The sequence below is a fragment of the Peromyscus eremicus genome, chromosome 2, assembly GCF_949786415.1.
Source record: "Peromyscus eremicus chromosome 2, PerEre_H2_v1, whole genome shotgun sequence".
NCBI classification, from domain to species: Eukaryota; Metazoa; Chordata; class Mammalia; order Rodentia; family Cricetidae; genus Peromyscus; species Peromyscus eremicus.
In genome coordinates, this window is record NC_081417.1 from 151,271,125 (window position 1) to 151,298,203 (window position 27,079).

At 52.5% G+C, this 27,079-nt stretch overlaps 1 protein-coding gene across 1 annotated transcript in view; it reads right to left on the reverse strand.

Moving 5' to 3' along the window:
• Window positions 1-27,079, reverse strand: part of Igsf21 (immunoglobin superfamily member 21) — a 224,454-nt gene that overhangs the window by 59,742 nt on the left and 137,633 nt on the right. The window contains exon 3 of the mRNA XM_059255306.1: window positions 21,839-21,960. Within this exon, the coding sequence (XP_059111289.1) occupies window positions 21,839-21,960 (122 nt within the window). The remainder of the gene's footprint in view (window positions 1-21,838; window positions 21,961-27,079) is intronic.

Below are 27,079 nucleotides of genomic sequence, written 5' to 3' on the forward strand. Positions count from 1 at the left end.
AGGTATGGGGGCTAATATGTGATGGGGACAGCTACCCACACTGGTGCTGGGAGATAGAAAGGGTCGAGACAGGAAAGTTGGCACAGGAGGAGCCCCCTGCCAGGCTCTGAGCAAGGGCAGAGTGGCTGCAGCTTCTGGCAAGCTTAGGGAGACTGCTCCCATCAAAAGGAGACATTCCTTCCCCAGTCTTCAGCTCTGTAGCTCCTGCTCTCTGGTCGTGGCACTGGCCAGGCCCATGCCAGGAAGAAGAGGCCAGGGGATAGCTCTGCTTTGACAGGGCCAAGGTCCCTAGGGCCTGGCCTTACTGGTTGGCATCTTGCCTGGCAGAGTCCAGACCCAGTGACTGGCATGGCTGACAACCCCAATTGGCCTCTGTCACGCCTTAGGTTTGGGGTTGGCTTTGGGTCTTGGTTTCCCATCAAGGGCTCTGCCTTCCAGAAAGTGAGCAGGAGAAGAGCCGGAACCCTGAGTTAGAAAATGCCTGGACTCTGCTTCAAACCTCACAAACAGGGAATGACTTTACTATACCAGTCATGGGATGAGGTTTCTACACAGGGTCTTACATATCTCCAGTGCAACTATCCATTTATCCATCTACCGTTCATTCATCCTTCCACCATCCATCCATCCATCTACTAGCCACCGTCCATCCACTCACTAACCACCATCCGTCCATCCATTCACTACCTATCATCCACTCACTATCTACCATCCACTGTGTTCATCTATCCATCCACTATTCCTCATCCATCCATCCACTATCCACCATCCATACTTCCACTATTCACCATCCATCCTCCACTAAATAACATCCATCTGTCCATTACTCATCATCCATTCACTACTCACCATCCATCCATTTAGCATCCACCATCCATTGATCTACCCATCTATCCATCCACCATCCATGCCGTTATCTCCCTTCACCTATCCATGCACTAATCCTGCTACCTAATTGTTCATCTACCTGCCCAATCATCATCTACTATTCATCTATTCACCTACCATCTATTAGTTGTCTCTCCACTCATCTATCCACTTATCTATGTTATCCATCCACCCATCTACCTCTGTCCAGCTGTTTATCTGTTCATCAACCCATGCATCATCCATCCATCCATCCATCCATCCATCCACCATCTACTTATTATCTACCCATCTGTCTATACACTCACCATTCCATCCATCCATCCATCTATCCATCCATCCATCCACCCATCCATCCATCCACCCATACATACATACATACATACATACATACATACATACATACATACATCCACAAGCTACTATCTCTACATCTATCTACCTATCCATCTACCCAACTATCGACCCATCTTTCTGTCTGTCTGTCCATCCATCCAGCTTCTTCCCTCCATGTAATAATCCCACTTAGTTTATGTATGTCACTCCATGGTACCTGGGGTAATGACTGGGACATGGTGACAAGGAAGCCATGCTCCCTGTCCCAATAGAGTTTGCTTTCTAGTGCTGCAGGCAAGGATAGAAGGAGCCACCTAAACACACACTAAATCAATGGTGTGATGGGCGTGGCAGGCTTGCCCAGAGGAAGCCCTTACCAGCTGGACAGTCAGGCAAAGCGTAGGAAGGGTAGGCCCTGGGGACAGAGATCCTAAGTTGAGAGAACTCTCAGCTGACAGTTCCAAGGTCTCCACAAGGTCACTGGTGACAGCCTGGTAGCAGGGGTGAGAGAAAGATGGGATCCCCCATATGCTCACCCCACTTCACTGCAGCCAGCGATCCCTGGACACACTCCTCGGCCTACACCTCTGCCATGCATTCCACCCAGAAGGCTGTTTTTCTCTTTATCCAGCCTCATCCCACTCACTCATACCAACTATGACCCCGGGCTAATGTACACAGCCTTTTCCCTCCCCCCTCCTCCTCCAGCCAAGGGAAGATGACCACTGCGGGCTCCTAGGATCTAACAGCCCTCTCCATCATGCACCTGCCCCGAGCACAGACACAGCCCGCTTGTCCAGCCCTATGCCCCATCTCCAAGGCTCTGAACACCTCCTATAAGCTCAAGGAGGGGGCTCTCCTAGCAGTCAGGGTCTCCAGGTGTTCGCTAGGCTGGACATGTGTCAGTCATCTACATTGACATGCAAGAAGCAAGGCATGCCAGCTGTGGAGACTAAAACCAGCCAGGTCCGGACTCTACTGAGTCATGCTCTGCATGGCCCTACACAAGCTACTTGGTCCCTCTGATCCACTCTTCTCTCTTGCAAAGTGGGGCTCATCAGAGAAGGACCCATGCAGGGTCTCTATGTCAGAGCCCTAAATGAATGCCCGTGGAAGTCACAGCACAGGGCCCCACACAGTTCTAGGGACATGTGCCACCCAAAATTTGTGTCATCTTTATCTGTGTGGACAGCCTACAGTGCAACCTGGCCAGGAAGGGACAGCAGCTCTGGGCTAGGGACCAAGCTTCACATTACAGAGCTTCTTTGCTTTAACAAACCCCAAATGGGCTTCCCTCCCAAGGAAGCGAGTGCATGAGAATGGGTTCATGAGGTGCTTTTCAGTTCTACTGTAGTTAAAAGAAGTAAGTCAACCGAATGTTTGTAGAGTGAGTGATGCCTTATTAGAGGCATGGTGAGCTGGGGAAAGTTGGCCAAGGCAAAATTTGAGAAATTGGCCCCGGCCGTGAAAGCAATTACGGCGATGCTTTAGTGTGCATTCCTGGCCAGTGATATTTCCATTTGTCTAATTTATTAGTTTATTAGCTTTGTGGTGAATGGAGAAAGTTACACCACAACACGGGCCTAATTTGATCAAACTCAAATTTTCACATCATCCCTAGATGGTCATTATGCGGGGGGAAGAGACCCCTGCTTAGGAACCGCATCCAAGTTTTCCAGTAAGATCCAGGGCAGAGTTCCAGGGCTCTGAGTTACCAGCGCTGAGTGAAGAGGGCTCAGAGCATTGCGGCTGAGAGCTAGGGTTTGTTATCCACACCGCTCCTTGCTTTTTAGGGATGTGGCTCCAGGCAGGTTCTCAGCAACTTCAGGCCTTGGTTTTCCCCTCCATGAAATGGAAGCCACAGTAAGCTCTACCCACGTGGTGAAGGGGAGCCCTGGGTAGCTGAATTTGTCCACAGCTGTCTCCCTGGAGCCCAGCTCTGTGCCTGGCCCGTGACCAGCTAGGGTCACTATTCCCCGAAGGCTTGAGGCATGTACACTGCTCACCTGGAAATCAGTACTAAACTCACTTATTTCTCCATATGCCGTGGACCAGCCCTGGAGACTGCCTGTCTCATTTCTGCCTGACAAACCCTCTACAGATAGCTACCACCACTGCCATCTCCACTTTGGGGGTGGGGAAACTGAGGCCCTGAGAGATATTGACTCGCTCAGGGCTCCACAACAATTAGTGGCAGATCTGGAGCTCCAGAATGACTTTGCCATGTTACTTCTTCTTATGATAAACATTGATTATGTTTTGGTTATATTACACAGTCGTACGACTGGGTGCTGGAAGGGGCCTGTGTGAAGGGTATTGGGAGTAAACCCTGTCATTGTGAGCCCTTATTTGACCTCTCTGCACTCCTCCCCTACCCCCCTCCAGCCTCATTTTCCTTCACCAGGGGAAGCCTCACACTGGCCCCACACAAGCGTCTTCCGGGAGGACTCAGCCCCACAGATGCACAGCCTATGGGTCCACACTGGCTTGGTAGAGCACATGGGTAGGTTACTGGGCTCCTGCCCCTGAGGTGCTGTGGGGCTTCTGTGGTACACCAGACTCCATCAGAGGAACTAGGGTTGCAAAGGGAAGAGGGGAAGCCCCCACCCCAGTTCCGATGAGGTCACCTTCCGTGGAGGAGGCAAATGCAGACACTGAGAGCTGGTGCTAACAGCTGTATGGGGACAGAATAGTGCCCCTCTCAGAGATGCGCGTGTCTGAATATGTCACCTCTGATGGCGAGAGGACTTTACAGACATGATCCTCCTGGATTGCCCAGGGAGCTGATGGAATCACAGAGGTCCTTTCTAGGGAGAAGCAGGGGAGTCAGAGATCAATGGGTTCAGGGTGAGCCTATGACTACAAGAGGCAACAAACTGGGAATCATGGGTCATAGGTCCCAGCCTAGGAACAGACATGGCAGGTGTTGGATTTATATATAGGTCATGGGGTACTAAGTTCCCTTCACTCTTTTTTTTCCTCCTGAGACGGGGTCTCATGTAGCCCAAGCTGACCTCAAATTTGATATATAGCCAAGGATGACCTTGAACTCCACAGCCTCCTGTGTCTACTTCCCATGTGCTGGATTACAAGCATGCATCACTATACCCAGTTTATACAGTGCTGGGTGTGGAGTGCAGGGTTTCATGCATGCCAGGTGACCATTCTACCAACTGAGCCTTAAGGCCAACCTCAAAGCTGCTTTGTTCCAAGCATGCATCAGTGATGGGGTTGCAGACATCGCCAGGAGAATCTGGGACAGTGGACACTGCAGAGGGCCCAGCTCCGGCTTCACCAGCTGCTGTCTATCAGCCTCCTTCATACAGCCCTCCAGGGCCCCCAGCTGCTGCTCCCTCATATTAGATTCACCCCACTCACTGCAAACATGCCGTTGACAGCCCCAGGCAACCTTCCAGAAGTTAAGGGTGAATCGGAGAGGACGGTGAATGAAAGAATCCATTTCCAGACAGAGAACAAGCCATTGAGGAAGCTCCTGCCATACCAGACCAGTGAGTAACAGGTTATGGGGAAACCAAGAGACAGTGCAGAGATGGTTACACACACACACACACACACACACACACACACACACACACACACACACACAAACACACACTGTATGTGGGCCTGAGATCAATGTTGGGTGTTTTCTGAACTTGAAGTCTACTAGTTAGGCTGGATTGGATGGCCAGAAAGCCCAAGGGATCTGCCTGCCTCTGCCTCCCAGTATAGGGATAACAGACATGAGCTGCTGTGTTTGACTTTTTATACGGGTTCTGGGATCAAATGCAAGTCCTTAAGCATGTACCACATGCATTTTATCAACTAAGCCATCTCCCCAGCCCAGGATGCTGCTTTAGACAAGGCGGCCAGGGAAGGTCTTCCGTAGAGAGAGGACATCGGAACAGACCAGGAGGAAATGCAGGAAGGAGCCATTTGGACACCTGGGCCAGTGCTTACTCAGTGGGGTCTGGAGACCAGCTTGGCCACTGCTCATCCATCCTTAAGAGCCGCATGGTACCGGATCTGAGACACTCTGGAGTAGCCAGCAGGTAGAGGGTGCAGGGAGGGCTGCCAAGCTCTGCTTGGGCAGACACCTGGGGGCCGCTGCAGGCAGAGGTGGGTGACTCTGGCTTTAAAGGACAAAAGTTTTGACAGACAAAGTTTGGGTGGAAACCACAGTGGCTGCCTTCAGCAGTGAGCCACCATATAGCCAGAAGACAGGGGCACGAAGGACGGAGACTGTCTGAGCTCTCGTGTGTGGCTAGCAAGGGCATGGATGAACAGTGGACGTGTACTCTGGTAGACCATGAGGCCACACTGTGGGCTGAGCCCCAAAGAGAAGTTGAATTCCTGATTACTGTACTTGCCAGTGTGACTTCACTGGAAACAGGGTCTCTTCAGGGACAATGGTGAGGGTGCACTGGATCAGGGTGTCGTCCTTAGAAGGAAAGAGGATCAGAGACACAGCTCCACTGAGGAAGTGGCCGCAATGGCAGAGACAGACTGAAGGGAGGCGGCTGTAAAGCATGGAGTGCCACGGGCTGTGCAGCAGCCTGAAGGAAGCAAGGTAAGGTTTTCCCGGAGCGCACAGGGAAGCACAGCCCTGTGACAGCTGTAGGTCGTATTTCCAGCCCAAGGCTGAGATAATGAGCTGTTGTGGTGAAGCCACGAATTTTGTGGCATTTTGCTACAGCCACTCTGGGAAACTACAGACAGCTTCCAAAGAACCTGATCGTTTGTCTGGTTGAAAAGTTTGTCTGACTTCCTCTCCCAGGGACATACTCAAGAAAAACAAAACCTGTGTCCGAAACAGTTTTGCTTGCTATGGCTCAAAAAGGAAAGCCGTAATTCCAATGGCGCTCTGTGAGAGAATGGATAATATACACGCCAATGAATCCATTCAGTGGGATATTACGCAGCAATTGAAAAAAACGAACCCCTGTTCCATATGAACAGAGACAAATCCACCAAACATTATACTGAGTGAAAGAAGCCAGACCTAGAAATTTGAGTCCTTGGCTGTGCAGTGCAAAGGCAGAAGGGAGCTAAAGAGACGGCAAGGTCAGAATAGCTTGTTCGTCTAGAGGGGAGCAAACTGGTGGCCTGAATGAGAACGGCCACTGTAGGCTCACATGTTTGCATCCTTGGTCTCCACTTGGTGGAACTGTTCGGGAAGGACTAGGAGGCGTGGCCTTGTTGGAGAAGGTGTGTCACTGGGGCCAGGTTTCAAAAGATGCAGTCCATTCCCAGTGTTTTATCTGCTTCCTATTTGCAAATCAAGATGTGAGCTCTCAGCTGTTCCTGCCGCCATGCCTTTGCTCTGCCACTACGGACTCTGACCCTCTGGAACCATAAACCCAATTAAACACTTTCTTTTATAAACTGCCCTGGTCATGGTGTTTTGTCATAGCAATAGGAAAGTGGTTAAGACAGAAACCTTGTGTGGGCGATTCTGTGAGCTGGATTCCTTCTACAGCATATTTTATCGTGCCCATGTCACATCTTAAAGTGACAGGAACCACACAGGAGAGTGGCTTCCTGGGGGCGCTGGTGTATGGATCCACTGGCCTCTAGAGGTGGGGATGGGAGGCCAGGAGTGGCCTGTGTAGCTGGGCCTGAGGTTTTTGCAGCTGTGGGCAGTACTGGAGGTGTTTAGTGGCTTCTTGTCCTAAACAGCAACTGGTGAGCCTGCTCTGTGTTCCCCAACCCAGCCAGCATTAAGGAAGGAGACTCTCCTTGCCAGTTTGTCTGCTAGGCCCCTTCACTTCTCATGGCCTCTGGACCACCCAGGACACACTATGCTCATCTTCCTGCCTGTGTAGAGGCAAAATGAGCGGCTATGAGCCGCTGTTGGAACCAAGAGAAAGGACACTGGACATGGACAAGAGTTTTGCCATGTATCTCTGAAAGTGATACAGGTTTAGAGAGGTCTAAGTATCTGCCTGAGGCTTCACAGCCCTAAAAGATCAGATGTGTTTTCCTTGGACTGAACTTTGAGGCTGCTGGAGACAGGAAGGGGGTATGGTATGGTATAGTGAGGAAGGGCACTATTCTGGACTCTGATTACCTGGGTTCAAATCCTGGCTCTGCCTCTTGTCTCACCCAGAACAAGATATTTAACCTCTTGGGCCCTCAGGTTGCTCATCTGGAAAATGGGCTAACAGCGGCACCTTCCCCATGCAGTCTGCCCCAGGTAAGTGAGTGGTGTTGGCGTTGGCCTCTCTGGATAGTGAGGCTGCAGAGACAGTGAGGTAGCTCAGCCCAGGCTTGTGCAGCAAAGCCCTTTGGGGGACAAGATGGAACCCCTGAGGTACCTCCTCTTTCTTCCACAATGGCTCTGCTGGGGCAGGCTGGGTAGGAGTGGGGACAGGGTGAAGACTTGTCTCTTCCCTGTGGGGTACTGAAGCACAGACTTTAGCTGTGGCTGGTCCCTGGATGAGGCTGCCAGGCACCGTCTGGATACCTCCAGTTTGCCGTTTGTAGAGCCTACCTCAGCCTGAGGCTTGACCAAACCCTGGGCCTACCCTGCAGGCTTCCTGCGTCCAGAACATGGTCTTAGAGGTTGCTGGTCCATCCGCACACCCCTGCCTTCACATCACACCTATGTGAGTCAGAGGAAAGGGGCTCTGAGTCTGGTTCTTGTCTGAGTACTCTGAGGAGAGGGTGGATGGGGATATCAGGGTTGTGGCTGGACACAGGTCCCAGCCCCTATAATGGAGGAAGCACAGCTCCTCAATGGTTCCAGAGCTGGGCTAGGGCTTATGAATAGGAGGGGTCTCAGAGCGGGCACACCTGTCACCCAGCTGCATCCTTGGAGAGTCCCTGGCCAGCTGCGGGTGGGAGCAGGTGTATGGGTGCTGCCCTTCGGAGGGTGGGGCACGAGGAGGGTCCAGGACAACCCTCCACACACAAAGCCAGAAGAGCCTCTCCTTTATGCTCCTTCCCCCTCCCCACTTCTCCAGCACTGAGCTCTGCAGGGCCAGGTGGGCACAAGTGTTGTGGGGATGAGAAGACCCTCGGTCAAGACCATGGGCAGTGGCTGGGGGCAGCTCACTCTCTGCAGACGCATGCATCTGCCATTCAGCGGCTTCTCCCACTCTTCCTATTATATTTTATGACATGTAATTTGCCCTACACAGAACACAGAACACGGAGGCAAGGCACAAAACACCCTATAAAAGGCAGCTGTGGTTGTCATCCTTACGGGCCGGCTTGCCCGAGGCCAGGAGGAGCATTTGCAAGTTAAGAACTCATCCAATCCCCACAGCAGCATGATGACCCAGACCTTGCCTCTTTTTCCCATTGAAGACATGTCACCTCCCATTTCCCACCCAGCCTCACCACAGACTGCTCTCAGAAGCACTGGACCACACCTGCCCACTGCCTGTACCACAGCCCAGGGCTTTGGGGTCCTGCATCCCTTGCCCCAGCATTGCTGAGCACTAAGAGTGTAGAGGCTGAGTCTGGGTCCTGCTGGAGGGTTTGACACTCCTCTCAGTCCCCTGCTCACTGGGTGACCTCAGGCAAATCGCACAACCTCTCTGAGCTTCATTTCTGAGCCATGGCAGAGGTCGTAGCAGGGGCTGCTTGGCTATGACATCATGAGGGTGTGTTGATATGTGTGTGAACACGGCGCAACACGTCCCGACATCCTAACCTGTCACTACAGGTCCACTACTTCAGTCTGAGGACTCAGGGCTTAACGTGGCTCCCAAGCAGGAAGCCAAAAGAGGCAGAGATGTTATGTTAGAGCTCTCACAAGTCTTAACTGGGTCTGGGGAAAAGATCAATGGCTGGACCTGGTCCTATGCTCCCCACAAAATACACAATCGCATGGTAGGAAAGAAAAGCAAAGGCGTGCCTGTGTAGGGAGGAAGAAAAGACGGGCAGTAAGCATGCCCAGTAATACCCACAACATCTGCACAAGCCACAGGGAAATCGTGGGCATCGGCCTCCCATGTATCAGCCTCTGGCTCCAGCAATGGCTCCGTGCAGTAACTAGCTATTGAGGATCTTGTCTGCTGCTCACTTCCCTCAGGTGTGCAGGGACGGGAGAGTGCCCTTCTATTTGTGTATCGGGTGAATGGAAACTGAGGCTCAGACAAGCTGTGTGGTTGGCAGAGTCTGCTCTGCCACTGGCCCAGGTGCCTTGGCTCTATGTTGGGTAGGGGTCCGCTAGCCAGGTCCTCCACTAGGACTCTCCTGTGTATGAAGTAGCTCTCAGTCTCTGAGTGTGGAAGTGCTACCTGAAATCACACTAGAAGTCTGCAGAAGGGAACCAGAGGGAACAAGTTGTGGTCCACAAGGCATGTGCATTGGCAGGGTCAAAAGAAAATATTTTCTGGCAAATCAGAGGGCCTGTCAGAGAGCAGTGAATTCAGAGGAGACTGGTAACCCCCCTAGTAGGTCAATGGGACCGAGAAACAGCCACCACTGCTTGTGGGCAACCCAGGAGCTCAGGCGGCCATCTCTGCCAAGGTGGTGTCTGACCTAAGATGGGGACAGAAGAATGTGTGGTGATAGAAAAGCTGGAGCAAATGTCCTAGGGTGGCTACAGACCTGACAAGAAGGCCTGGGTGACTAAAGGCTTTGGTGAAGGGTCTGGAGGAGGACAGCCAGGTGGGTGGGTCAGGTAGGCAGATGTGGTAGAAGCTGAGCTCTGTGCCCAGAGAGTGTGGGGCCCTTGTAGGGCCATAGCAGGAGGTGCATGACATGATGCCCCTTTAGGAAGCCCCTCTGGCTGCTGGGTAGGCATGGAAGGATGCTGCACAATGAGGGACCATGATGCCCCTGGAGAGAACCAGAAGGAAACTCATAGCCCTTGTCTGGGCATTAGAAAGCCAGTTCCATCACCTCTGGGCTGTGTGACCTGAAGCGGGTCACTCAACTTCTCTGGTCTTCTCTCCTGCAAACTGAAGGGTTGCTGTGTTCTCCAGCCTGTGTGGTATCAGTTGAAGGTGTCAGTTACAAATTGAGGTGATGACACCCACTTTGTGCAAGGGCCCAGTGGCTCACCATCCTCAGAACTTTGTCTCTGCTGGTGAAAGTCTGATAGGAGTTTTTTTTTCAACTCATCTGTCCATGACCATCTAGCTGTGTTTGTGTCCAGATATGCCCATCTGTCCATCCATCCATATGTGGATAGTTATGAAGTTTCTAGTCATCAGCTACCCATCCATCCATCTATCCATCCATCCTTCCATCCATTCATCTGTTCATTCATCCTTCCGTCCATCCATCTGTTCACCCATCCATCCTTCCATCTGTCCATCCATCTGTTCATCCATCCTTCCATCTATCCATCTGTCCATCCATTCTTCCATCCATCTATCCATCCATCCTTCCATCTATCCATCTGTCCATCCACCTTTCCATTCATCATCTATCCGTTCATCCTTCCATCCATCCATCTGTCCATCCATCCTTCCATCTCTCCATCACTCCATCCATCCTTCCATCTCTCCAACTGTCCATCCATCCTTCCATCTATCCATCTGTCCATCCATCCTTCCATCCATCCATCTGTCCATCCATCCTTCCATCTCTCCATCACTCCATCCATCCTTCCATCTCTCCAACTGTCCATCCATCCTTCCATCTATCCATCTGTCCATCCATCCTTCCATCTATCCATCTGTCCATCCATTCTTCCATCCATCTATCCATCCATCCTTCCATCTATCCATCTGTCCATCCACCTTTCCATTCATCATCTATCCGTTCATCCTTCCATCCATCCATCTGTCCATCCATCCTTCCATCTCTCCATCTATCCATCCATCCTTCCATCTCTCCAACTGTCCATCCATCCTTCCATCTATCCATCTGTCCATCCATCCTTCCATCCATCCATCTGTTCATCCATCCTTCCGTCCATCCATCTGTTCACCCATCCATCCTTCCATCTGGCCATCCATCTGTTCATCCATCCTTCCATCTATCCATCTGTCCATCCATTCTTCCATCCATCTATCCATCCATCCTTCCATCTATCCATTTGTCCATCCATCTTTCCATTCATCATCTATCCATTCATCCTTCCATCCATCCATCTGTCCATTCATCCTTCCATCTCTCCATCACTCCATCCATCCTTCCATCTCTCCAACTGTCCATCCATCCTTCCATCTATCCATCTGTCCATCCATCCTTCCATCCATCCATCCTTCCATCTCTCCATCTATCCATCCATCCTTCCATCTCTCCAACTGTCCATCCATCCTTCCATCTATCCATCTGTCCATCCATCCTTCCATCCATCCATCTGTTCATCCATCCTTCCATCCATCCATCCGTCCATCCATCCTTTCATCCATCCTTTTATTCAAAGATCTACTTATCCATTCATCCATATTGCCAGTCACCCATCCAATTACCCATGCATCCATGCATGCATCCATCCACTCAATTATGTACCCATTTATCCAACCACCCATCTATCCATACATATATTCATATATACATACAATCATCAATCCATACACACATCCATATGTGCATCCACCCACCGAACCCTCCATCCATCCACTCACCAGTCCATCTTCCTATCTGTCCACCTGTCCATCTGTGCCATCCCTCCCCACTCCATCAGCCTCCTCAATGCGCATCACCACAAACACAATTACCTTCCATGGCAACAGAGCTCTCGAAACTGGGAAATGTTATTAGGCCACAATAACATATTAAGGGGGAGGTCTGAGCTGCCCGGAGCCCCTTCTAATGCACAGCAACACCTGCGTGACAAAGACTTTGTTCTAAGCTGTTTAGTAAATTAGGCCTTTCCTGGACAGTTTCAGCCTTCAATTTTTTTTAATACCAGCAATAAAATGGTTATATAATTAGTAGTAAAGCTGGCAGCCTGTTACTGGTGTTTTACTTAGAAGTAAAAAGACTGCATGTGTGTGTGTGTGTGTGTGTGTGTGTGTGTGTGTGTGTGTGTGTGAGGTTTTCTGACTGCAGGTAGATAAATTATTTGCAATGTCAGCTATTCTATCCCACAGGCTGGGCCACGGAGACACCAGCCTGGAAAAGAGCGAAGTTTGAGTTTTGACTCAGCTGCCGACTTGCTGTGCGATCATAGAGAAGTTGTAATCTCTGAGCCTTGGCTCCCATCTGGAGAACGGGAGGGCTGGCCTGGGTGACACTGAAGGCCGCTGGCAGGTCCGATTGTCTGGGAGGGGATGGTGGCTTTAAGTGGCATCTGTGTGGCAATGACTAGCAGCTTCTCCTCTGCCTGTATCTTCGGTGGTCTCTTTGGTCTCTCCACTTAGGGTCCACCAGTGTGGCACACCGTATCCAAGCAGCACTTGTGAACCCCACACCCCGCCCAGTCCTCACCAGTTCCCAGCTCAGGAAAGATCCTCACTCCCCCAGTCCCAGGGCTTCGGCCATGCCCCCAGGAGTCACCTGACCCTCTCCTTCTCATGTCCCTCATCTCCAGTTGATCAGGGTCAGTGTGTCCCCCCAGGTCCACTTCCTCCTCTTTCTGTCACTTTCCTGGTGACCCTTGACCTTTCAGGGGTGTCAAGCTTCAATGAACTGCTTCGGGGCTCCTCCCCAGTCAAGTGTGGTTCAAGATCTCTCATGGTCTAGAATGGTCTAGACAGTTGTCCCCACTCTGCTTGCTGGTTGGAATCAGCATGGGCTCCTGTGACCCTGACACCTGGGTCCCTGCACCAGTGCCTCATTCAATATACAGGAATTCAGAGGGTTTTTTTTTGAGACAGTTTCACTCTAACTCAGGTTGGCCTTGAACTCTCAACAATCCTTCTGTGTCAGCCTCCCTGGTGTGTCTGTTTGGGCTTCGGACCAGCAGTGTTACCTTCTCTGGGCAGTGGTTGGGTTCACAGAAACTTGGGCCTGGTTCAGAAGCTGCATTTCAATGGAAAAGTCCATACTGCTCTGCGATACCTGGCCTCTCAGCCTCTCCTGACTCAAAGCTCAGCAGGGACACTGAGTCCCTACCCTCCATGCTGTCCATATTCCAGCCTCGGGCCCCTGCTTGCAGAATGTTCATTGCTAGTGGGGGTGGGGGGTGGGGGGGAGTGGGGGATGGGGGGGTCGGCTGCTGCACCGTACCTTGTGGGGCACAGAGAGGCTGCACCTCAGGCAGCAGAGCCCAGTCGCCCCTCACTCTCCACTGTTACCAGTACAGAGCTGGGAATGTCCACTCCAGGGGACAGGGCCCTGACTTCATGTTCTGTCTCCCAGTGCCAGCGGTTAGCAAGGAAACTTTTCTTAAATAACAAGTAACGAGGCAGATGGTGCCCGGCAGGAATCAAGGCCATGTTCCCACCACTCACCCAGAGCACAATCTGGTGTTGGCTAGTGGCTTCTGACAACTTGGGGGCAATGCTGTCCCTGGGAGGTCCCTGGTTAGAGGTGTAACACTACCCAGAGGAGAGATGGACTGCCCATTAGGCTCCATCCATCAGCTTGGGACAGGCTGCTAGGGAGCCAAGTCACTCCCTCCTCGGCTGAGCTGGTGCCCTGTGAAGGGGGCCTGAGGGCTGTATCACACAGCGAATGTTGGGTTTAATCAGACAGTGCAAGCCAAAGACAGGCTGATTGCTGAAGAGCGGTAGCTACCAGCTCATTAGCCTAACAACCCTTCACCAAACTGCTAGCAGGGCACTGAGGCCCTGGAGACAGCAGTAGGCAGAGGGTGCCTGCCCACTCTTAGAAACCAGGCCTGTCTTTGGAGACAGGGGTGGGCAACCCAAGTGAGCCCCTACTTGTAATACCCCAGCTCTTCACCAGAGGGCAGCAGACAGCTTTGTAGTGTGTTCTGCCCCTGTTGTCTCTACCCATGAATTGCGGGAATGTAGGAAGGTAATGGTGCTCTGTAAACCCAGTGGTCTCCCTGGGGCAGGTGGGTGGGGGAAGACGCCCAATGGAAGCTGTGTGCTCAGCAAGCACACTCCGTTTTCCTGCCTCAAAATGCCTCTGCTCTCTCAAGATATAGTTAAGAACTACTCTGGCCCTCCTGCCAACCATGGAAACAGAGGCAGGCAGGGGGTGTATAGTCAGCAAGATGCTGGGACCGTGGAGGCACTCACTCTAAGCCCGAGATGAAAGGGTTGCCCATGCAAGTGTGCACACATGTGTATGCATACATGTGTGTATGTATGTGTCTGTCTATGCATGCACACATGTGAGAGTGAATGTGTATGCTCAGCATAAAGACAGAAACACCACCGCCCCACCCCCTGGGGTGGGGTCCTGTGTGGAAGAGAAATAAAGAAAAATATTTGGAAAAATGAAAGAAAGCGGATGTCAGGGAAGGAAAGGTAAATGTCCACTTGGGGGATGGGTAGAACAAGGGAGGGAAGGAGGAGGTGCCAAGGAGCAGCTTGAACTATGGAGGAGACTGCCCTGCAGGGCTGCTCATGACCCGGGTCAGCAGAGAGGCAGGAGATGGTAGCAATTGGCTTGGGAAGCTGAAGGAAAGGCAGCCGGCTTCTTGCCTTGAAGGAAGGATGGATCCTGCCTGCTGGTGAGGGAAAGCCTCTGCACCACACGGATATCTGAGCTGGGCCTGGAGCACTACTGGGTGAAAGGGCAGGTGCTTTCTGAGGAGGAATGAATTGGGGAGGGGACAGGTCAATGCCCTGGGCAGGAACAGCAAGGACAGAGGAGGATGGAGCCCAGGAGGGGACAGTCCCATGGGGACCCGGGCAACACAGCCAAGGGTTCTTAGGTGGAAGGATTTCTCTTGCAGGCCAATGGAATTGAATCTACCAGCTGCGGCAGCAGGTAGAGACGGAACACTGAGTCACTCTCCCAGCATTGGGCTTGGGTTTGTTTGCCTTCCTTGACCAGAACATTCAGCAGCTCTGTGTGTGTGTGTGTGTGTGTGTGTGTGTGTGTGTGTGTGTGTGTGTGTGTGTACCTGAGTGAAGGTGCCCATGGAGTCCAGAAGAGGACATCAGATCCCCTGGAGCTGGAGTTACAGGTGGTTGTGAGTCGCCCGATGCAGGTGCTGGAAACCAAACTCTGGTCCTCTGGAAGAGCAGGCAGTGTTCCCAGACACTGAGCCTCTCTACAACCCATGTCCATGGATCTTTTGGCACTGAGCAAGTGGATGGTTGTGCGGTGGCGGGTTCTTGAAGTCTCAGTGCCAACATTAGTTTAAAACCCGGCTTCCTGGTCCCCTGGCATAATTCCAGGCTTGAACCAAATTCTGCCCTGGTAGGTTTGGGGAATTCACATTTTTAAGCAACTTCCAAGCAGATCAGTGAGCAGGTGGTTCTGGTCCCTGCCTGCTGCTGGTGGCGGGCTGTGGCTCAGGAGATGCCCAAAGGCAAGTCATTGAAAGCTCCCCTAGTGGCCATAAGGAGAACTGCAGCTCCCTTCTGAAAGAACCCTTAACCTTGACATTGGGACTGGCAGGGCTCCCACTGTGGTCGATGGCTGGGGGTTTCCTGTTGTAATTAAAACAGGCATCAGCTGTCATGACTGACATACTGGAAGGGCCCAAGGTTGTTTTCACCACATAATTCTCACCCATATTTCTCGATGATCTGGGTTAGGAGAGAGGCACGGGTTCACAATGGGCCTGTAATTGGTGTGCAGAATCTGGGGTGGTCATCTCCAGAGAGGTGGAGCCTGAGGCTGTCCTATTGCCCGGGACAGCAAACTCTACACACAGTAGGCACTCAATGCGTGCTTACTGAGAGTCAAGTTAGTAAGTGAATGGGCGACCTCCTGATGGGCAAGCAGTTCCCATTACATACATTTCAGGGAAAACAGACGCATGGCACCTTGTGATGACACCCAGAGGACCAAGGGACCAAGATTTCAAGATTTCATTGAGGCTGGCACGGCATTTTCTCAGTACCCGGGGCGAGACAAGCATTCAGGCCGCGTACTAACATACACCATCGGGGAAGACGTGTAAGGTCTCAAAGGGCCATGGATGCCCGGCTCTTTGGACTGAGCTGCTAATGCATCTATTTAAAACTCACAAGTGTGTTTTCATTAGAGCAGACTCCAGAGGGCTTCTCTGTAAAGACCATTGTCTGCCTACTTGGAGTGGCCTTGTCCCCCTCGGGGCACCTTCCCACCTCCTCTGAACATATTGTCCCTTCCTCTCAGAGCCTCTGTTCCCAGCTTTTTGTCTCAAAGCCGCTTTCAATTCTAGGCCCACTTTCCACGCCACCATCGCCGCCATCTCCTCGGCCCCGCCAGCTGAGTCATCTTGGTGTGTGTCTGAGCGACTCCCGGGATGGCTCATTGCTGGAATGGTTATCTGTATATCTGTTCCAGCCCCACTTCCCTCTTCCCAGCCCCCACAACACACGGCCCCTCTCTCAAGTTTAGTCAAGCAGATTCTGGGTGCTGAGGTGGGGAGGACGCACTGTTCCCTGGGGACCCTGCTGCCTGGTGAGAGCATGGGGAGGAAGGGACAGGCTTTAAGGCCCAACCTCTTTTGTATAGCATGGCTCTGCCTCCTTGGTGAGTGTACCCCAGACCCAAAATATGTCAGAGCCATCAGGCACGGTCACTTGCTTTAGTGCCTGCCTGACAATGCCCACCCCCACCCCACCCTGCTCCCATGACCTGGGAGGGTAAGGCTGTGTGCTCAGTTCCCCACGGAGCCCCAGGCCATGCGCAGACAGACAGTTGTTCTCAGCCACGTGGGTGAGATGACATGTGTCCTCACATGTTTGTGGGACTCAGAGATCAGGCCCCAGCCTCCTCCAGGAATCACTTTGTCTTTCTTCTCTCTGCTCAGTAACCAGTGTGAGCTTTCAAGTTCGGGTCACAGTGGGCCACTGCCCTTGGTGGCTTCCAGGATGCTGAGGGTAAATTGCTACGTATTTTGTTGTTTCCTAAGCCCTGGCCATGCTCCACCCCAGGCAACCCTTCTCACCTCGGGGCCTGCTTGCTTCCTGTGCCTGCACACGTGGAATGATCCCTGCTTCCTGCCACACCCCCGATGCGGGACTGTCTATGCTGTAGTACTCAGTTTGGATGTCGTCTGTGTCATGCAGCCCCCACTCCCTGAGACCCACCCTTTGATGAGGAATGCCCTTATTTGCATGACCCATATTTGCATAAATCCTATTTGCATGACCCTTATTTACATGGCCTTGATTTGCATGGCAGAGATTGCGCACTGGAAATTGCTTGGATAGAGGCTTAAACTAAACCTTGCCAAATGGTGCACTGGCCAAATCTGGTCTGTCCTCCTTGCCATGGTGTGTATTATATATCAGGAAACTGCACATGAGGAACTCACCCTAAACAGAAAAGTACTTTTTCCTGGGGCTGGTGAGATGACTCCGGGGATAAAGTAATTATATTAAGTGTGGGAACTAGAATCCAGGTTCCCAGTACATGTGGTTACAGTAACCTGCCTGCAGTCCCAGTCACCCTAGAGGCAGAGATAAGGCATTCTCAGAGCTAGACTATTAGCTGGACTAGTGAAATTGATGAGCTTTCAGTTTAGATGAGAGACCCTGCTTCAGTGTATGAGGTAGAGGGAGTGATAGAGGAAATGTCAACCTGCATGTACATGTGTGTACCCACACAAGTGAACTTACACACACACACACAACCACTACTTTTTATACTCCATTGCTTTATACTGTCAGTGGTACTGAAGTACTAGTACTCTAGTACTCTTGCACTACACTACAGGGATACTCTGCCCACTGCCCACTCCACTCCCTACGCTGCAGGCACTCTGCCCACTGCCCACTCCACTCCCTACATTGCAGACACTCTGCTCACTGCCCACTCCCCTCCCTACACTGCAGACACTCTGCTCACTGCCCACTGCACTGCACTCCCTACACTGCAGGCACTCTGCTCACTGCCCACTCCACTCCCTACACTGCGGGCACTCTGCTCACTGCCCACTCTACTCCCTACACTGCAGACACTCTGCTCACTGCCCACTGTACTCCCTACACTGCAGGCACTCTGCTCACTGCCCACTCCACTCCCTACACTGCAGGCATTCTGCCCACTGCCCACTCTACTCCCTACATTGCGGGCACTCTGCTCACTGCCCACTCTACTCCCTACACTGCAGACACTCTGCTCACTGCCCACTCCACTCCCTACACTGCGGGCACTCTGCTCACTGCCCACTCCCCTCCCTACACTGCAGACACTCTGCTCACTGCCCACTGTACTCCCTACACTGCAGGCACTCTGCTCACTGCCCACTCCACTCCCTACACTGCAGGCACTCTGCTCACTGCCCACTCCACTCCCTACACTGCAGGCATTCTGCCCACTGCCCACTCTACTCCCTACATTGCGAGCACTCTGCTCACTGCCCACTCCACTCTCTACTCTGATCTAAAACGTGAATTCCTCCACTGCCTACCAGTCTCTTTCTCACTTCCCCAGTCCATCACTTGGGACAGAACCTCTGAGGTACATTGCTGTGCCCAAGGTTCCACTACAAGGATGCACACCTGCACCCACAAGAGGCAGGCACCCTATCACCCACCAGCTTCTACCCACCAGCTGTGGACAAGCGGGGGAGTCCCGGGGCTCCTTGAGGCTCCCCAGGAAATTATCCTCTGCCGGTTCCTGGTAATATTCCCAGCCTCATTCTCACCCCACTTTCCCAGCTGAAGAGGAAGCTGCTCAGACAGCTGCAGAGCTGGGACTCTGGGCCGAGATGCATTAATTTGTAAATATCTTCATTTATATGTAAATGCGGAGCCCCGAGCCCCACCACCAGCCCTAATGGGGCCCTGCCGCCTGGCATGGCAGCAGCTCTTTCTTCACTGGCTGGGCATCAGGACATGTTCCCAACGCTGTTAGATTTCACAAGTCTCTTCCTTCACTGCCTCCTGGTATCCCCTAAGCACGGTGGCTCTGCTCCATGGTACCCTCTGCTCAGGCCTCCTGGTGTCTCAGCCTAGAAAGAAGGCTGCAGAACCCCTGCATGATCATGGGGGAACAAAGGAGCCTGGGTCATACGTCCTAAGACTTAAATTGCTGCTGCTGTGTGACTTTGGGCAAGTCCTATACCCTCTCTGGGCCTTGTTCTCATCAACTGTAAAACAAAGAAGGCTCCATGGTATAAGTGTAGGAAGAAGTGGCTTAAGGTCTCATCAAGTTCATGTCATTCCGACGGGAGACTCTTGGCCTTACTGAACCTTGACCCCTTCTATAAAATGAAATGCAGAGAAGGGGTGTTAAAAAAAAATGTTACCTTTCCAAGTTCAAGGGGCTACTGGTGAGGAATGTGAGATGCAAAAGAGAAAGTGTGTACATAGCGACTTTAGGGGAGTCTGGCGCAAAATGGGGCTTGCCTTGTGGTGGGGATAGAGGGTTGTTCGAGGCCTAGGGGCGAACATGTCCACTCAGAACAGGTCACCTGCTCACTGTGTGGAACAGCCAGCATTGGACATGGGGTCATCAGGCATCAATTTCTACCAAATTCTACAATTACAGAAAGATTAATTTGGTCAGCCAGCTTTCCAGGTGGTGGGGTTGGTGGACTGGTTCAAGGTCACTGGGTAAGCAGTGACTGTGCTGGGATTTGAACCCCGGTCTTCAGGTACCTGCTGGCTTTCTGAATGCTGGTGAGCAGGTGTGGATGAGAGCATGGCTGTAAGAGGTGTGTGCAGGAGTTGGGTTTCCTTCTAGCTAAGGGGTCATGGGGGAGAGGGGACCATGAAGCCACACCTGTGACTGGGAGCCCACTGGAGATGAGAGGATTCACCAGTGCTGGATGCTGAGTTACCCACCCGCTCCCAGACTGGGTTTAGGGAAACCTGGCTCTGAGCCAAGACGTCCCCTGCTGAGGGACTCTCCGTGGCTCCCAGGGCAGTGCTTATTTTCTTCTCCAAAATGCTTTTTATCTCCACTCTCATTTTGATGGTAACTGATTTATCCTTGGAGTGTGTTCCTTTTTAGAAGGGGAAATACAGAGAGGCACCTGCCTGCCTCCTGTGAGCCCCTCCGGGGGTGGGGGGGGGGGGTAGGGAGGGGCTGGGAAAGAACAGCTGGGACTGGGGTCCTAGCTCAGTGCCTGAGACGGGGAGTCTGGACAAGGGCTCACAGCCCCCTTCTGGTCCCCACTCAGCAGGTGGGAGGCCCAGCCAGATCCCCACATGGCGCCTTTTGCCAGAAACAGAAAACAAAAAGACGACAACAAAAACCTTCTGTCCCATTCTGTAATTTTACTCTCATGCAAACCGAGGCCCCTAACCACAAAGGAAGTTCTCCAGGGCCTTCTGGAACCGCCCACTCTTCTCAAAATTTCTGCCACACATTGACTTGCTAAGAGCAGAGGGAAAGGTAGGTGAGAGACCCAGTTAAGGGGTGGAGCCTTGTTCACATCAGGTCTCAGGGTCTAAAGACTGTGACATTGGATACTCACAGGGATGTCCCTGCCGCCCCACAACCCCAGATGTAACGGCGTAAGGTGTCACGAGGCTGCGGTCACCTGTTGTTCCCAGCAGGGGTTCTGTCAGAACACAGCCTTCTGAGAGCGCCAACAAAGCATTTACCACACAGTGTGAAATAGTGCACATGTGTGTGTGTGTGTGTGCGCGCGCGCATGCACCTGCGTGTGTGAGTGTGTATGTGTGAGTTTACACCCAGCATTACTGTGAAGCTACTTCACACATAAGATCGATCCCCTTACTGAAGGAGGCTGCGGGAGGGGGGAGGGGGAGTGGGGATGGTGGAGACTGAGGGATCCTCCGCTGTCCAGCCCAGGGAGAGCTAGTCTGTGAACATGCTGGTCAGATGGAACTGCCTAAGTGGGGTTCTGAAGGCTGAAGAGGAGTTTACCAGCTGACCAAAGGTGGGAAAGGCTCTCTGTCAGGAGAGACTAACATGCATAAAGGGTCAGAGGAATAAAATACGATGTCGGTCTTTGGGGAATATGTAGGGCTATGGGTACCCACATATATAGAGCATGTTGGGCCCCAGTGTGAGCCTGAACTATCTTGGTTCTGCAGCCTTTCAGAAAATAGGGGAGGGCTCCTCTCTCCTCGTCCTGCTGCTCCTGAGCTGAGAGTCCAGTTGTCCCCCACTTGGGGCCCTTGTAACCTTAGGCATCTTGGGAGACAATGGGATGTGTTATGTGTGTTTTCAGGCTGGGAAGAGATGATTCACCTCCCAGCTCTGTCACTCTGGGCTGTGTGACTTTCGGCATAGATCTTGCCCTCTCTGGACCTCAGCATCCTCACATTACAAATGGGATTTGTGAAGCCTGTCTTGCATGATTATGGAAGGAGCTATGGCCCTCATCTCTTCTCATCTCTTCCCTCCAGGGCTTGGCTCCACTTCTGTGACCGGCTCAAGGAGGGGGATGCATCCCCTAAGAGCAGTGGTTCCCAACCTTCCTGATGCTGTGACCCTTTAATACAGTTCCTCATGTTGTGGTGACCCCCCAACCATGAAATTATTTTTATTGCTACTTCATAACTGTAATTCTGATATTGTTATGAATCTTAATGTAAATATCTGATATACAGAATATCCGATATGCCATCACCATGGAGGGGGTAATGGCCCACAGATTGAGAACCACTGCCTAAGAGCATCTAGGGGCTGCTGACAGGGGCTGGGCAAGCACACCCTCAGTCCCGGCCCCTCCCTCTTCCTGCTCACATGCCTGCCACCAGCTTGCCGGCTCGGGTGGCCTCACCTCACAGTGGACTGGTACACAAGATCCTCCCTCTTGCGGTAATTCTCCATGTGCGAGTAGTTGGTGGAGAACATGGCGTCAAAGGTGAAGATCTTCTGCTTGATGGTGCCACCATCTGTCACCTGCCACAGAGCAGAGGAGCCACAGGTGAGTGCCCAGCCGGCCCGGGTCACCGCTTTCCTCAGGAGTGCCCTTGGCCTGTCCCTACCCTTGCTCCTCGGTCCCTCCCCTCTGCTGATGAAGATTCCCACCCAGAAGCGGCAGGTGCCAGCTGCTGCCCCTCCCCCATCCGTATCCACAGAGGCGCCTGGCTTCGCCTTCGCCCGGCCTCCCTGGTCTTTGAATCCGAACACCCGCTGACACCTTAAGAATTTGGGAGAGAGCCACAGGGCCTGTGAGATGGCTCAGCAGGTGAAGGAGCTTGTAGCCAAAGCCTGACAAGCTAAATTTGATTCCTGAGTCCGACATGGTAAGAGAGAACCGACTCCCGGGAGTTGTCCTCCGACTTCTGAGTGCACTGTGGCATGTACATATGCACCCACGCACACGCACAAATAAATAATTAAATAAGATAAATTAATTAATGAAAAAGAATGACAGCCTCTGGCCCCAGGGGGCCAAGCTCACCACCACCACGTCCTAGAGAAGGAGACAGCAGACGCGTGTGCTGGTGACAAAGAGCATCCCACACAGAGCTTTCCTGCCCTGTTCCTCCTCCCTCTTGCAAAGGCCTGTGATGTGGGGGCAACAGCCAGCCTGTGAGTAATCCTGGCTCCCTCCCACCAGCGAAAGCCACCAGAGCATTGACTTATGAGCAGGGAGCTGCTGGACTTTCAATTCTGCAAACGCTGGGGGGCCTTCTGAGGCCCTGCAGGCATGGTGGAGCAGAGCTAGCAGCCTCTCCCCACTGGGTCTTTCCAGGCACCGGGAGATCCCTACCACCACAAAGGCTCCGCTTTGCAGAAATGGCTAGTGTGGCCTGGGCAACTGTGGGCAGGACCAGAATGGGCTTTGTAGAGTGAGCTATGGGTTCAGAGCCTGGTCCCAGGGCCTCAGTCAGTAGAGAGAGGAAGGGGAGGGGGGCAGGCTAGCCAGTAAGATGGGGAGAATGGAGGGCCAGGGGACCACCAGCATGCAAACAACACATGGAAAGACAAATAAGCTATATTGCAACTATTTCTGCTTCTCAGTGTACTTATTATTATTGTGTATGTGTGCATGCTGTGTGTGGGGGTGACCGCGGAGGTCAGAGGACCATTGTAGAGTTGGTACTCTCCTTTTACCACGTGGGCTCCAGGGATCAGACCCGTCACCAGGCTTGAGCAACAAGCGCTTTTACCAGCCCAAGACATCACAGCCAGTTCTGACAAATCCTGAGAGGTTAGGCCCAGAGTGGCATGGGAATCCAGAGGAGGGGGAAGGGCACTTCATGAGGGTGGGGCGCGCTCACAAGGGGCGTCTCGGAGGATGTGAAATCAAAGCTGCTTCTGCAGGAGGCTCAAGAGTCAGCCAGGCAGAGCAGGTGGTGGGAGCCAAGGCCAGAAGCAGGGCTCAGCTCAGCTGCCTCTGTGAAAGTGACTTGAGAGTGCCTGGAGGAAGAGGGAGCAGCCACCCCCACCTCCCCACCCCTGCAAGGATACTGACAACAACAGAATGCCACCGCTGAGGACCCATGGACAAAGAATGCCCCGCCCCCCTGCGAGCACCAGTCACCCAGGGTCAGATATGGGTTCTGTTTATATGCTCTCCTGGTCTTCCGGAAGCAAGTCCAAGGGGGAAGCAAGACCAGAGGCAGTGACCCGGGGACAGATGGACGGAAGGGGCCTGTCAACATGGGGTACTTGCTTTTGTTTTTCTGTAACCACCCTTGGGACAGTCCCTCAGGAGGTCACAAGGTCTCCATTCCACCTGAGTGCAGGGAAGCTGGGGAGGCAGGGGACCCCAGGAGGTGACGGTCGAGTCAGTGCTGGGGCACAGGTTGCTGCAGGGTCCCGCTGTTCACAGCCGATGAAGAGCGGGGCCCAAGTGTCCGGAGCTCCCCAGCAGCGGCCGCCCGACGCGCACGCCTGGTCTCCACCGCCTCCCGCTAATGAAAGTGTTACTCCACAAAGCAGAAAGGTATGTGTTGTCACTGTTTCAATTATTTATCTGTTTACTCGGCTGCAGTTTTCCGCTTGTCTCAGCAACTCTATTATAGACCGCGAGCTCGCAGCCTCTCGCCGCTCAGCTGGGCTCCGCACTAACAGCCTGCGACAGGGCGGCCTCATGCCTGGGCCTGGAGAAGTGGAATTAGCTCCCTGCGGCTCCTCTGGTGGGAGCAGGGGAGGGGGCTGCGGGGAGGGGGTCAGGGACGGGGAGATGCTGAGAGTGGTTTCCCCAGGCATCTGTCCACCCAGCTCGGAGGACTGGCCTCACCCGCACCCAAGCTGCCTTCGACTACATCTTGGTGGTTTAGTAAACACACATTTGGTGCAACACAGCCAGCATTTATGGGGCGCCAACTGTGTGCCATGCGCTGGCCACATCTGTTACCTGCCCCGTAGACTAGGAGCGACTAAGAACAAGGACACCTAAGTAAGTACCAGTGGTGGGTGGAAGGATGCTAACACATTCATGGATTTTGTGACTCTGAGTGGGATCAGCAGTAGGACTTTCCCAGACTGGTTTTCCTCTCAGCTCTCACCAAGCCCATCTGCATCACCACTCCAGACTTGTCTAGCTCATTACTTGGTTCATTTCCCTCTGAGGCTATTTTGTTCTCTTCTGTGTAGCCTGAGGACAGGGAGATATGACTTCTCACCTCACCTGCTCTGCAGAAGGACCCAGATGGCAGCATGCGGGAGGAGAGCTGTGGCGAGTGAGAGAGGAGGACGCATCTCACTGGCATGTGGCTCCATGCTGGCACTTGCCCAGGAAGGACGCCCTTTGGGGATACCCACAGCCTGCTTCTGAGGCTTAACCAGTGGACTGAGCCAGGCGGTGCGGGGTCTGGGAGCAGGTGGGGCCGAGTGGCCTGGCTGCTTTCAAAGTCAAAACAAACTTACAACCATAGCCCTGCCTGGGGTGGGCTCACAACTCCTCTCTTCCCAACCCTTCAAGGATGCTTTGGCCCCTTAGAGACATCAAGGTATGTTTCAACCAGGTCCTTCAACTTGGAGGCAATTTATTTATTTATTCGTTTATTTATTTTATAATTTTATAAATATAAGTGTTTCGGCTGTCTGTGTGTCTGTGCATCATGTGCTCGCAGTGCTCAAAGAGGCCAGAAGATCCCCTGGATCCCCTGGAACTGGAGTTACAGATGGTTGTGAGCTGCCATGTGGGTGCTGGGGGCAGAATCCAAGTCTTATGCTAGAAAAGCAAGTGATCTTAATTGCTGAGCCACCTTTCCAGCCCTTGGGAGACAATTCTGGCCCCTTCTCTACCAGGGAACATGGCACATTCTAGAGATAGTCTTGGTTGTCACCATGAAGGTCCCGGCACGTAACTGACAGGCCAGAGGGACTGCTGACCCTTTTGATGAAGAGGACCCACCTCAAACATTCCTCAACACACTGTTGATACACTGAGACTGGCATGGGGAGGGAGCTTAGTCCCCAGCACACAGAGGAAAAGCTGGCCATGGTGGCCCACATTTGCAATCCCAGCACAGGGGAGGCAGAGACAGGAAGATCCCGGAGTCTCTCTGGTCATTGAGTCTATCCTAATCAGTGAGTGCCAGCTTAAAAACCAAGACGGAGGGCACTTGAGGAATGACACAAAGTTGGGCTTTAGCATGTGCATGCGCGTGTGCACACACATACACACACCTACACACATGAACATATACGCATGCCAATGTACCTGTATACATGCACACACACCCACCACACATACATAAACATACACACATAAACATGTACATATGTGTGCCTGCACGTATCATGAACATCGATATACATATGCGCATGCACACATAAGAACATGCACACCTATACACATGTACACACGTACCTGCGCACACGCACACATACATGTCAAGGTTGGGGAACCTTCGATCTCTCATCTGTGTGTCTTCCCCCCATGCCCTGGGAAGACAGTGCAGTGGATGCTAACAAGTCACTTTGCAGCTGAAGACACAGCTGAGGCCCTACACTGGGCCCAGCACTCCCTGCCTATCCTGCCAGGATGGCGGAGGCTGCCTAACCGCCCCTTGGCCTCACCTCACGTGGCAGCTGTAGCATGAGAATGGCGAGCAGTAGGTTCCCCCAGCAGCCCTCTGGCTCCAGCCTTGCCTGCCTTCAGGTAGAGCTTTTTATCTCCTTCCAAAACTCACAGCCTTCATCGCCCCAATCTCAAATTTCACTCCATTTTTTTTTTTTATTACACAACAGAGGCAAAAAAAAATCTGTCAGTAAAACTGTCTCCTCAAATTTATTCGCCGGGACTGAGGGTTTTATGACTAGGAAAATACGCTCGCCCCCCCAAGCGTCCACACCCCCCCACACCCCAGATAAAGCAAGGAAGAATTACCTGAGCCATAAATCCCTGCTGCAGGCCGAGGCGCAGGAGAGCCTCAAGGACGAGCCTGCTTTTTTTTGGTTTTATTTACTTTTTTTTTTTTTTTCTTTTTTTTTTTTGAAACAGTGTCTAGCTGTGCTGAAACTCACTATGGGGAGTCCAGCCTGGCCTCCAACTTGGAGTGTGAGTTGTGCCTCTGCCTAGCGAACCCTGCCGATCCAGACATGCAGCGTTACCCCCAGTTCTTAGTCACAGCCTTTTCCCTGGGACAGTGTGAAAACTGCCCCTCCCCCCCTTTTTTTTTTATCTTGACTGTTTGCTGGGGGAAAAGGGACCAGATGTTTGGAGCACCGCCTGCCCTGGGACACTATGATGCTCTCATTGGTCAGAGGTTCTGAGCTGTGGGCAAGGGTGGTAAGTGTATGAGACACAGGCACGGTTTCTGTCCTCACACAAGAGGAAGGCAGGGACTGTGGCACATCCACAGCCCATCGTGTCCCATTCAGGAATGGTGGGGGCAGAGCTCAGACCACAGCCATCTGGAAGACAAGAGTGCAGAGGGTGAGTCCGCAGTGACAGGCATATGCCAAGAGCTACCCATGATGCTCCTGGAGGTGCAGAGTTCCTTGGGAGGGAAGGTGACTGGAGAAGCCTCCTTGGAGGTATGTAGGTTCAGCTAGACTGGACTGTGAAGCATCCAGAAGGCTAGAGAGGTATACTTCTGGGCGTGTCTGTGAGAGT